This window comes from Diplotaxodon limnothrissa, linkage group LG11 (assembly GCF_057381915.1).
Source record: "Diplotaxodon limnothrissa isolate DT_005_m linkage group LG11, D_limnothrissa_male_GT1.1, whole genome shotgun sequence".
Taxonomy (NCBI): domain Eukaryota; kingdom Metazoa; phylum Chordata; class Actinopteri; order Cichliformes; family Cichlidae; genus Diplotaxodon; species Diplotaxodon limnothrissa.
In genome coordinates this window covers 38,665,746-38,677,142 of record NC_140606.1, presented here as the reverse complement: position 1 = coordinate 38,677,142, position 11,397 = coordinate 38,665,746, and the positions used below count along the sequence as shown (strand labels likewise).

The window sequence follows — 11,397 nt, the reverse complement described above, 5'->3', positions numbered from 1 at the left end:
CTAACCGCTGGCGTAGTGCGTCTTCTCGGAGCTGGATGCTTCCTCTCCGTGATGATGCCAGCAAAGGCGGTGCCCCCACCTGAGCAGGCGCTGGAACACCTGAAGGCAGCAGAGGAGACGTGAACACACGGAGACGTAGCACAAAGAATCCAGAACTGCAGTCTGTGTGAGAACTTTGCAGCTGCAGAGGTGAAACTCCAGGACAAGAAAACATTTTTAAAACTTTATGTTGAGTCAAAAATCGGTAAAGTTTAAGCAATGTGTCGAATCAGATTTGACTGATGTTTTATGTCCCAGTGAAAAACACCTCTGAGAGCAGACTTCCGTGAAACGTGGTTCTACAGGCAGGAAGCCACTCACCGTCCTCTGTCCACGGCTGATGATGCGTTTCCTGCTGTTGCTGGAAATCCGGCCGTGAATGTGCAGGTTGTAAAGGAACAAGATCCTCGTCTTCTCCCTCTGACACACAGACAGAGACGACGTTTTGTTTTACATGTATGGAAAGTCTTTATATGCTTCACATTTCTGTCTGAAGACCTGAAATCTAAAACGCGATTCAGTCGCTTGGATCAAAGCTGAGAGAAGCTTAACTGGGACCGGCCTGCTCTTCATCACCTGGTGCTGACTGTGTGCCCAGGTGAGTGACGCTCTGCAGCAGAAACATGATATATTCTCTGTATGTGCAACAACACACATTATTATTATGTCACTGATTTAGTTTAAAGCGATGTTTTCTTGCCAGTGTTGCATTAAAATGACTGTCACCTGATCTCATCTGTATACAATGTTCACGTGTTTACACTTCTGTAAAAATGTGCAGAAATATAACACAAAGCTGTTCTCCTGTTACAGCTGCTGTCGGCACAGGTTGGAGGTCAGAACCAGAGCTGCAGGACTGGAAGCTTCCTGAGGAAACGGCCTGAATGGAGCAGATTTAAATAAAGTTTGAGGATAAAGGAACGTCTCGATCACGGCTGTATCCGAGTACTCTCTGATCCTCCGTGTGAACGCGTCAGCAGCAGCAGCTGATGCTGGACTGCAAAGTGCTGAGTGTGAATGTGCAGACCACGTGTGCACCTGAAGCTCATTCATTCGCAGCCTCGCTCTCTCGCTCTCTCGGCCACAGTCAGCTCAGCTGTAATGCTCTTACACTAATCTGCTCTCAGATCAGATTTACAGCATCTCCCAGGGTTTAAACAGAGCGTGCGTGCTAATGAGTTTGAGCGGTTTACTTCTTCATCAGTTCAGGAGAGGAAGTGACATCACGGCGTGCGCTCAAACCAAGACAAACACTCGTTTCATGTTTCTTTGTTTACTAATAAACACAACAAATACTGCTATTGTCGCTACAGACGGCACAGCGACCCGGCCGCTGCACGCGCTCCATCCGAATCTCTGTTTGTCTGTTTGTGATCAGTCGTGACCAAACACAACAAACACCGCCATGAGGAAATGGACACACACACACACACACACACACACACGAAGGAAACGCTTTGATATTCACTGAAGTCTGAGCTGAACGATCACCGAAACACAGAGAACTCGAAATGTTAACGCCACACAAACTTCTGATTTTACACAAATCAGAGATGCAACATCAGTTTTGTTCTCATTTAATGTCTCTGTATTTTCAGTCCTTTATTTATCCTGGTAAAAAATCTCTTTGAGATTAAAAATCTCATTTCCAAGAGAGACCTGGCATCATGGCAACAAAAGTAAAGATACACGTACCACACAAGTGTATAACATTTAAAACAAATACAACATCCTGTACGAACATGTGAAAAATATACAATAACAGATCGAATTAAGAGCGACATTAAAAACCATCACACTGAGTAAAAGAGTTATTCTCCTTTAAGACGGACTTAAACTCCCCGAGGGAACCAGCTCTGATCATTTCAGTTCCTCCTGCAGATGATTCCAGGAAGCAGGGGCGGCGTGTTTAAAAGCCTTTTTCTCCTATTCTGTTCTGATTGTTGGGACAATCATTTGTATGATATTGTGAGAACGCAGGCTGTATTGGTTGTGGTTTTTACACATATAAACACACAGATAAGAGGGAACCAGCCCAAGCAGAGATTTATAGATAAAGATCAACCAGTGGGAGAGTCTGAATATGCAAAAGGTGGATTTCCATAGCCAGTAATAAAACATGAAGCACAATGGTACACAGTTTCCAACCTCGTAGGCGGTGGGCAGGTGCATTCATAAAAAGCAGGTCACCATAATCCAATAAAGGTAAAAAAGTTGCATGAATCAAGCGTTTTCTCACTTGGAGGGAGAAACAGGAGGGATTTCTAAAAAAGTAACCTAGTTTTAGTTTTAACTTCGACACAAGCCTTTGAATGTGAGTCTTAAATGACTAATTCTGATCTATAATGATCCCTTGATACATGAGACCATTTAAATTTCAGTTCCTTGAATTGTTTTAATCTTAGGAGACGTAGCTAGCGACTCTTTGCCATTCGAGAATAACATGAACTTGGATTTATCTGGATTTAACACCAACTTAAGTCGAGTTGACACATTTGATTTGTTCTCACACATGAAGGAGCTTCTTTATATATTCATGTGGCAGGAAAGGAGGGGGGAGGAGGGCACACAGCACTTTACAGCCAAATGTATGTGGACAGGCCAGAGAGGAATTACCCAGAAACCCTGCATGATGATGTCTCAAAGTACAATTTTAATACATAACTATGGGTTGTTTTGTTCTCCATTCTGTTGGCTCCACATATTTGATTCCCAGGTTTTGGTGCTGGATGTCCTCAGGAGATATTACAGCTACTTCTGGTCTCGATCCTGTTTCATGTTAGATGTTAGGTGAGCGTGTAAACTGCAACATCGCAGAGCCACCTGTTTACTCAAGCACTACTGTGTTACTGTGCCAACATTAATTTGGATTATGAAAAATTAGCATGTTAGTGTCATACAATCATATGTTTGCTTGCAGACGATGTTTTACTTTATTTTATTCCACAGGCAAAAGTGTGTGTGTGCATGTGTGCGTGCGTGTGTGTGTGCATGTGTGCGTGCGTGTGTGTGTGCATGTGTGTGCGTGCGTGTGTGTGTGCGTGCGTGTGTGTGTGCGTGCGTGTGTGTGTGTGTGTGCATGTGTGTGCGTGCATGTGTGTGTGCGTGCGTGTGTGTGCATGCATGTGTGTGCGTGCATGCGTGTGTGTGTGTGTGCGCTCACCTTGGGGTTGTAGAAGGCAGCAATGACATGCCGGAGCCGGTTGGTGTAAATCTGAAGGCAGCTGAACAGCGCCACCAGCAGGACACAACACACACATCTCACATAGACCTCAGCAGAGAGGGTGGAGGGGGGGGACATGCACTCTGAGGGGGGAGAGGAAGAGGTGTGGGACACTTTTGTGTGTAGTTTGAGACAAACTGCGCTGTCAGCAAAAGTTCGGCAGTCGAGACTGAAACTTTCAGCATCCAACAAAGCAAACGTGGACATTTACTCCCGTGTCAGAGATGTAACTGACACACATGGACACATAGTAAAATCAGTCTGATTTAATTAGCGCCTGTGTTCATCAACATGAAAATCGGAGTCATTAAAATGTGCTGTCAGGACGATGCATGTGTAACAGTACTGTGTACTGCCCTCTGGTGGTCATCTTTTAGGCCTGATTCTCTGGTTGTTTAATGATCTGGTGAATTTGAATATATGCTAAACAAATCCTGTGTGACCTTTGACCTATGACCCACCCTGGTTATCACTTTGGATATTGAGGGTGGACGAGCTGTTGAAGGCTGAAATTGTCGTCCTCAGGAGGCGGGCCATCATGGTGTCCCCTTCCACTCTGATGTCCACCTGGTGACTACCTGCAGAGAAGGGGCGGAGTCACAAAGTGAAACTCCCTGCAGTCAGCGAGTTCAATCTGCAGCATTTCTGTAAGATAATCCTAAACACATGAGATAAGAGCAGAGTAACATTTATTATGGGACTACCTGTATAAATAAAGGTTAAATAAAATATTTATTATTTATGGGTCGCGGGGGAGCTGGAGCTACCACGGGACGAGAGGCGGGGTGCACCTCGGACAGATCGCCAACCTGACGCGCAGCGAAAACAGAATATATCCTGTCCAGTTTGTGTGTTTCACAAAGTTTCAAACACAAGTGTTGATATCAGCTCCACTTATATGAAGTGTTACTTAATACAGGTTTTAAACCTCTTTCACTCCAGTCATCCTGCTGGTCCTTCAGCAGGACATCGAAATGACCCCCAGCAGCTCCAAACAGCTGATGTTCAAATCACCTGCCCTGCACACAGCTGACCCGTGTGTGGGATTTAAGACTGGAGAGTGGTGTGTGTGTGTGTGTGTGTGTGTGTGTGTGTGTGTGTGTGTGTGTGTGTGTGTGTGTGTGTGTGTGTGCGTGTGTGCGCGCGCGCGCGCGTGTGTTTACTGGTGATGTTGAAATGGGTGAGGGTGTGTCTACTGATGATGTCCAGCACGTGGGACAGCGAGAAGTCGACAGTCAGCAGGACAACGGACAGCAGGAAGACCGTCAGCACCTGAAACACACCTGACATCTGCCAACACACACACACACACACACACACACACACACACACACACACACACACACACACACTAACTTTAGTCTGCTGTCTTGGCTCTGAGCTCTGCTACACACAGACAGGTGGGGAGTGAAAGGTGGGGTTAATGAGGGGTTGAAACAGGAAGTGGTGCAAAGCAGCAGTAAGACTGGAAATTCTGCAGCTACAGTGGGATGCAAAAGTTTGGGCCACCTTGTTCATAGTCATTATTTTCCTGTATAAATCGTTGGTTGGTACAATAAAAACTGTCAGTTAAACATATCATATAGGAGACGCACACAGTGATGTTTGAGAAGTGAAATGAAGTTTATTGGATTTAAAGTGTGCAAGAATTGTTTAAACAAAATCAGGCAGGTGCATAAATCTGTTGTCATTTTATTGATTCCAAAACCTTCAGAACTAATTGCTGGAACTCAAATTGGCTCGGTAAGCTCAGTGACCCCTGACCTACATGCACAGATGAATCCAATAATGAGAAACAGTATTTAAGGGGGTCAATTGTAAGTTTCCCTCCTCTTTTAATTTTCTCTGAAGTGTAGCAACACGGGGGTCTCAGAACAACTGTCAGATGACCTGAAGACAAAGACTGTTCAGCATCATGGTGGGAAGGACACAGAAAGCTGTCTCAGAGAGTTAAGCCGTCTGTCTCCACAGTTAGGAACAGATTGAGACAATGGACCACAGGCTCAGTTCAAGTTAAGGCTGGAAGTGGCAGACCAAGAAACATCTCGGAGAGACAGAAGCGACGGTGAGAACAGTCAGAGTCGACCCACAGACCAGCACCAAAGACCTGCAACATCATGTTGCAGCAGATGGAGTCGCTGTGCATCGTTCAACCATTCGGCGCACTTTACACAAGGAGATGCTGCATGTGAGAGTGATGCAGAGGAAGCCTTTGCTCCGCCCACAGCACAAACAGAGACGCTTGAGGTTTGCTGAAGCACATTTGGACAAGCCAGCTTCATTCTGGAATAAGCTGCTGTGGACTGATGAAACTACAATTGAGTTATTTGGGCATAACAAGGGGCGTTATGCATGGAGGAAACAGAACACAGCAGTCCAAGAAAAACACCTGCTGCCTACAGTAAAATATGGTGCTGGTTCCATCACGCTGTGGGGCTGTGTGACCAGTGCAGGGACTGGGAATCCTGTCAAAGTTCAGGGACACATGGATTCCACTCAGTATCAGCAGATTCTGGAGACCAATGTCCAGGAATCAGAGACAAAGCTGAAGCTGCGCCGGGGCTGGATCTTTCAACAAGACAACGCTCAAAATCCACTGAAGCATTCATGCAGAGGAACAAGTACAACGTTCATCTCAGCCCAGACCTGAATATTATTGAAACCTGTGGTGTGAGTTAAAGAGCGCTGTTGATGCTCGGAAGTCATCAAACCTGAATGACCTACAGATGTTTTGTAGAGGAACAGTCCAAAATACCTTCAACCACAATCCAGACTCTCATTGGAGCCTACAGGAAGCGTTTAGAGGCTGGAATTTCTGCAAAAGGCAGATCTGCTAAATATTAATTTCATCTCTTTTTTTTGTGGAGCCCAAATTTATTCATCCGCCTGATTTTGTTTAAACAATTCTTGCACACTTTCTGTAAATCCAATAAACTTCATTTCACTTCTCAAACATCACTGTGTGTCTCCTATATGATACATTTAACTGACGCTTATATTTAACGATTTATACAGGAAAATAATGACTATGAACAAGGCCGCCCAAACTTTTGCATCCCACTGTAAATGAAAAACCTGCCAGGCACGGGGACAAGGTTCAAAGTCACAACCTCAAATACTTTTTTATCTTTATTAAACTAAACTGTGATAATCAGCTATAAAAACAGTAAAATGTGTATTACACCTTTTCTGGGTGTATTTGGCTGAACACAGACTGTGTCCTGAAATTGCACCTTGAATTTATAACGGCACAGAAATCTGCTATTGCTGCATACCTGTTTGTGAGAGTGCTGCACTCTGATTGGACCACGTCTAAACACGTTATTTATAAAAATAACTTAAACTTAAAAAGATGGAAAAGTGGTATTTAGGGTAATGATCCTTTAACAAATCTGCAGATTTTTAGGTGAGTGCAAAGAACTGAGGAGTCGCGTCACTGCTGCTATTACAGTGGATTATTTCCTGTGAAGCACTTTGTGAAACACTACATAAATACTGCCAGAGTTACTGCTCTTGAACGCACCACTTGTTTGACCTCTTCGGGGTAAATTTTCAGACTGCAGGGGTTGATCAGCTTGTTTTTCTCAGATTTCCTCAGAGGCAGCAGGCAGCGCTTCCCCTAAACGCAGCACAGGAGAGGACAGGACGGTCAGACCGTGGACTGTACTGAAGTGAGGATGATGAGGATGAGAATGATACCGCTTTCCGTCTGCGGGCATCGATCTGTCTGAAGTAGGTGGTGATGTAGACGTTGTCGAAACAAATGTCCCTGTTGTACTGCCAGAGGTACCCAAACGCCCTGCAGAGGAGAAAAGAAGATGGAGATAAAGGTGTGAATCTTAACGGGATGAAGGTGAAGGTGAGACTCTTACTGGGTGAAGAAGGTGATGAAGGTTAAGGAGAGGAGCATCTGCAGGATGTTCAGCACCCGTCCCGTCGTTGATGTCAGTTTCTGGAAGGATGTTTTGACAGCGTTGGTGAACTGTTGGTCCAGCAGAGCTTCGCTCAGCGCCGGCTGCTCCTCCTCCTGCGAGACGACACGCAGGTTACATTTCAGCCGACTCTGGGTTCGTCCTGTGGGTGGTGCTGGAGGACCGGCGGTGCAGGTCTGACCTCTACGGTGAGCTCGGCGCTGAACTCTCTGGACAGCAGGTCAACCGAAACATTCAGCCGGTCGAAGAGTTGACCAAAGTTTCCCTCCACGGGAATGTTGTCCCTGCACCACGGAGTCATGACTGATGGGAGGAGGAGAAGAACTAAAGATCACAGCAGCTGCCTTTTCAGCACCACAGAAGAGTCACCAAAACACCAAGACTATCAACCCTGAAATAATAACTCAAAAATAATCTGCCGTTTACGTTTGAGGACACTTGAGTACGACATACCGCTCAGAACACTGAAGCTAATGTTTGCACACCTTCAAATTTAAAGGTGCTTTTTGCAAAACCTTGAGCTAAATTTAATAAAAACTTCCACCACAAGATGGCAGCGTTTACCAGAAAGGTTTAGTGTAGTCGTTTTTTTAATATTTAAAAATATAACTGCTCGTTTTTACTCTTCGAGCTCCCAGAACAAGTCGCTAAATATTACTTTAATGTGAATTCTGTACAAATGTCAAACTAGCACCGAGCTAACAATAATAGTGTTGTCATGCTGTGTTGTGATTGGATGCTAAACTCAGTGTCACCTTGTGGCTCAAAGTGGTATTACACCAAAGCGCCGGAGCCCAATTTCAGTTTTATTTTTTTAAAGCAAAGACTTTCTGGTGACAGTTTAAATGTATTCTGATGCTGATGTTTGTGAGTTAGAAATGTCTGACTGGAAAGAGTAGAGACCGCGGGGTCAGCTGGATGTGGATATTTCATAACGCCGTGGTACGTATAACCTTTTACCTTTCATGATGTCACACAGGAAGTGAAACTTCATTGAAATGCAGAGGATGTAGTTGATGACGGGGACGGGGATCGCCTCCAAACACGCCGTCCACCTGTTGGCGAACCAATCGACGCACCGCTGCACGCCCTGAGCCACCACACCTGGGGATCAAACCACGCGCGAGTTCTCATCTTTAAATGACGTTTGTGAAGCAGGTGTGAAATCATTTTGAATCACATTAGTGACGACATTTAAAGCGATTGTTTTCTCGTATTTGTGACACGAGGATGATGATCAACAGTTTCCTTCTGTATTGCGTTTCCTGCCTGAAACCTTTGAACTTCACGTCTGGTGTTTCTGGTGTTTCTGACTTACCGTCGCACTGCTTTAGGGTCTTGGCGGTGAACTCCTCCTGGGTGCTGTTACCGCCGCCTTGTTTAGATTCGAATCGGTCGTATCCGTACTGAAGGACCATCTCGTCTCTGATGTCCTGAAACTTCTTGCTGACATTTAAAGCCTCCAACTCAAAACCTTCTTTATTATCCTGGAAGCGAAGCAAAAGATCTGAGGCCCCTTCAGCTTCATGTTCATGGCAGTAGGTAGGGTGATAATTATTATTATGTTAAACTAGAGGAGCTTTGAAACATGTTCCTCTCACCATGAGCTCCTGTGTGATGATCAAAAATGGCTTGATGGCTTCTCTCCACAGTAGCTTGCTGTGACGGACCTGCAGGTCCAGGTTGCAGCTCACAGACACGGCGGCGGCCTCCACGTTACGCTGGATGTTTGAAACTGGGCCTGCAGACGGGACGCAGCATCACATGACACAAAACTCACCTGAAGACATGTTAATCAGGCCCATTCAGCCGCTGAGGTAACCAATCGTATCTGCATGTTGTATTATGTATTTAGTAAAAGATTTAATCAGCCACAGACAGACTGGGTCCAGTGAGGCCTGTGGACCCAGTATGTCTGACTGTCTCAGTGCACTTTAATGTTGGACGACTCAGACTCATAAATGTTACTGTGCAGGCTCACAGGATCAGTGACGTCCTTTAAACCAGCGGTCTCCAACCTTTGTTGCGCCACGGACCGGTTTATGCCCGCGATATTTTCACAGACCGGCCTTTAAGGTGTCGCGGATAAATACAACAAAATAAAACCGGTACCGAAAAAAAGAAGATTTATTCATAACAGACGTGAAAAGACCCAGGAAAACAGAGTTAACGATAAAGACGATAACAAAATAACGCTGAAAACCGATAAAAACCCTGAAAACCCGACATTTCACACCTGAGCCTCAACTCTCGCGGCCCGGTACCAAACGACTCACGGACCGGTACGAGGCCCGGGGGTTGGTGACCGCTGCTTTAAACACGTTCCAACACTCGCTTTTATGTCACTCCATCACATGAGAGGTCTTTGTAGTCTTTGACATTGTAGCTGTTAATTCATTCATATGTATTTAGTATTCATTCATCCTAAGTGGTCGAAATGAAGGTTTTTGGTTCATGAGGATGAAACATTTCACCTCTCAACAAAGAAGCTTCTCATCTTTAAAACTGAAGAGTGAAACGTCTTCACGAACCAAAAGGAAGTGCAGCCGGCCTCAGCCTGAGCCCTCGGGACGACGCACACATTGATTGTTGCTGTTGGTGTCGTCTGAACTCTTTAACACTGATCAGTATATCAGCCTATCCCAAAGTCACACGGGAGCAGGTCTGTGTGACTTCAGACAGCACTGACCTCTGCTGGTTTGATTGCTGCACTTTGTTTTTAACAGTGTTTAATGTTTGCTGATAAAGTGTTATTAAATCTGTCCTGCTGATCAATATTTTGCTGACATGAAACAGTGGAGCTTGTAGAAAAGTTATTTGTGGGTTTTATGTTTTTTTCTAAATGACGCATCAATGATTTGGTTTCAGGGATTCTGACCAAACACACGAGCGAGGGGAGCAGAATGAAGACAGTTTGGACATCTGTGCTTTCACAGGTACAGACGAGAGGAGTGGATCCTCCCTCCATCTCCTTCTGAGCTCATTATTTTTGTTTTTTCAGTTAAAAAGCCAAATATGTGCCGATTCCTGCAGATTCATGAAACTTTGGACTCACTGGACACGAGAATGTTTCTGATACGACTCCATGAAAAAGATGACGGCACTGACCACACTGTGAGCCGTGTGCACACTCTGCACAGGCGTCTGTTTACCTGCGTACAGCACAGACAGGGCCAGCAGGATCAGGTAGGAGCGGCCACGGGAGCCGAGCATGCTGGGAAACACGAGGAGGACCGAACACCTGAAGGACGAAGACAGGAGTCCGCCTGCGAGACACACAGCTGAAACACACACTCGGTCAGATCTCCACGTGTTTCAAACGTGTTTCAAAGAACAGATGTGAGTGTGCGACCTCGCCTCACCAACAAACAAACATCCTACTGCCACCTTCAGGTCAAAGGTCAGCGGGAGGTTGTGGGCAATGCCCAGGAACAAGACTGTTGGTGAGACGAACAACAACAGGAGTCAAACATCACATCGGCTTTTTTCTAACAACCTTTCAGAATAATAATAAAAATAGCTGGAAAGTAAAAGAAGAGCTTTGCATTCGTTATATTTATAGTAACAAATGATAAAATTACACAATATTAAAAATAAAGACAACAACAATGTGACTAAGTCATAATAACATCAGCTAGTATTTTACAGTGAATGAAATTATTTAATGAGAGGCTGATTCTGTGCGCGCTCCTGTTTCCTCCGAACAGCTGATCGGCCCCAAAATGAGCGCAGCTCTGCGGCGTCTTTTCGCTCTGATGCCCGCGCTGGTTTCCAACATGTGCGGATTGAAGCTCAGAGATGAACCGCCCAGGTGTGTCGCTGGAGGTGTTACCTGTGCCGGTCGCTACTCCAAACAGCGCCCTGAAGAGCGGGCGAGCCACCGGAAACTCCTCTGATTGGCTGAAGAGGAACCGATGGACAACTGGAGGCAGGATGGTCTGAACGCACCTGTGCGCCGCTGTAAGGAAGCACAAACACCTGGAAACAGGTTTTGACCGTCGGCTGGCAGCCTCAGGGCTGATCAGCTCCACCACCTGAGTTTTGAGTTGTTGTGGGTGAACTCACAGCTGTGACGTGTCCCGGTGTCAGCCATCATTCACCACAAATCGCTCCTCTAACCTGCGTTCAAGCGCACACCGCTTACAAACGTATCGTCGTTTGACTGTTGGAGCTTCTGTTAGCTTCGGCCTGTCACGTGATGTG

The 11,397-nt window shown here is 45.6% G+C and overlaps 1 protein-coding gene across 1 annotated transcript; it reads right to left on the bottom strand.

Annotated features, from left to right (window-relative positions):
* On the bottom strand, positions 1 to 11,290 carry dcst1 (DC-STAMP domain containing 1). Its single transcript, XM_085366013.1, has 16 exons — positions 11,260 to 11,290; positions 11,027 to 11,152; positions 10,557 to 10,631; positions 10,347 to 10,475; positions 8,796 to 8,935; positions 8,513 to 8,681; positions 8,155 to 8,298; positions 7,376 to 7,497; positions 7,135 to 7,289; positions 6,962 to 7,061; positions 6,786 to 6,881; positions 4,426 to 4,552; positions 3,724 to 3,840; positions 3,203 to 3,345; positions 361 to 459; positions 1 to 99 (listed from the first exon to the last, which is right to left on the bottom strand). The coding sequence occupies exons 1-16, from the start codon at positions 11,288 to 11,290 to the stop codon at positions 1 to 3; spliced, it is 1,872 nt and encodes a 623-aa protein (XP_085222139.1).
* Between the last annotated feature and the right edge of the window lie 107 nt (positions 11,291 to 11,397).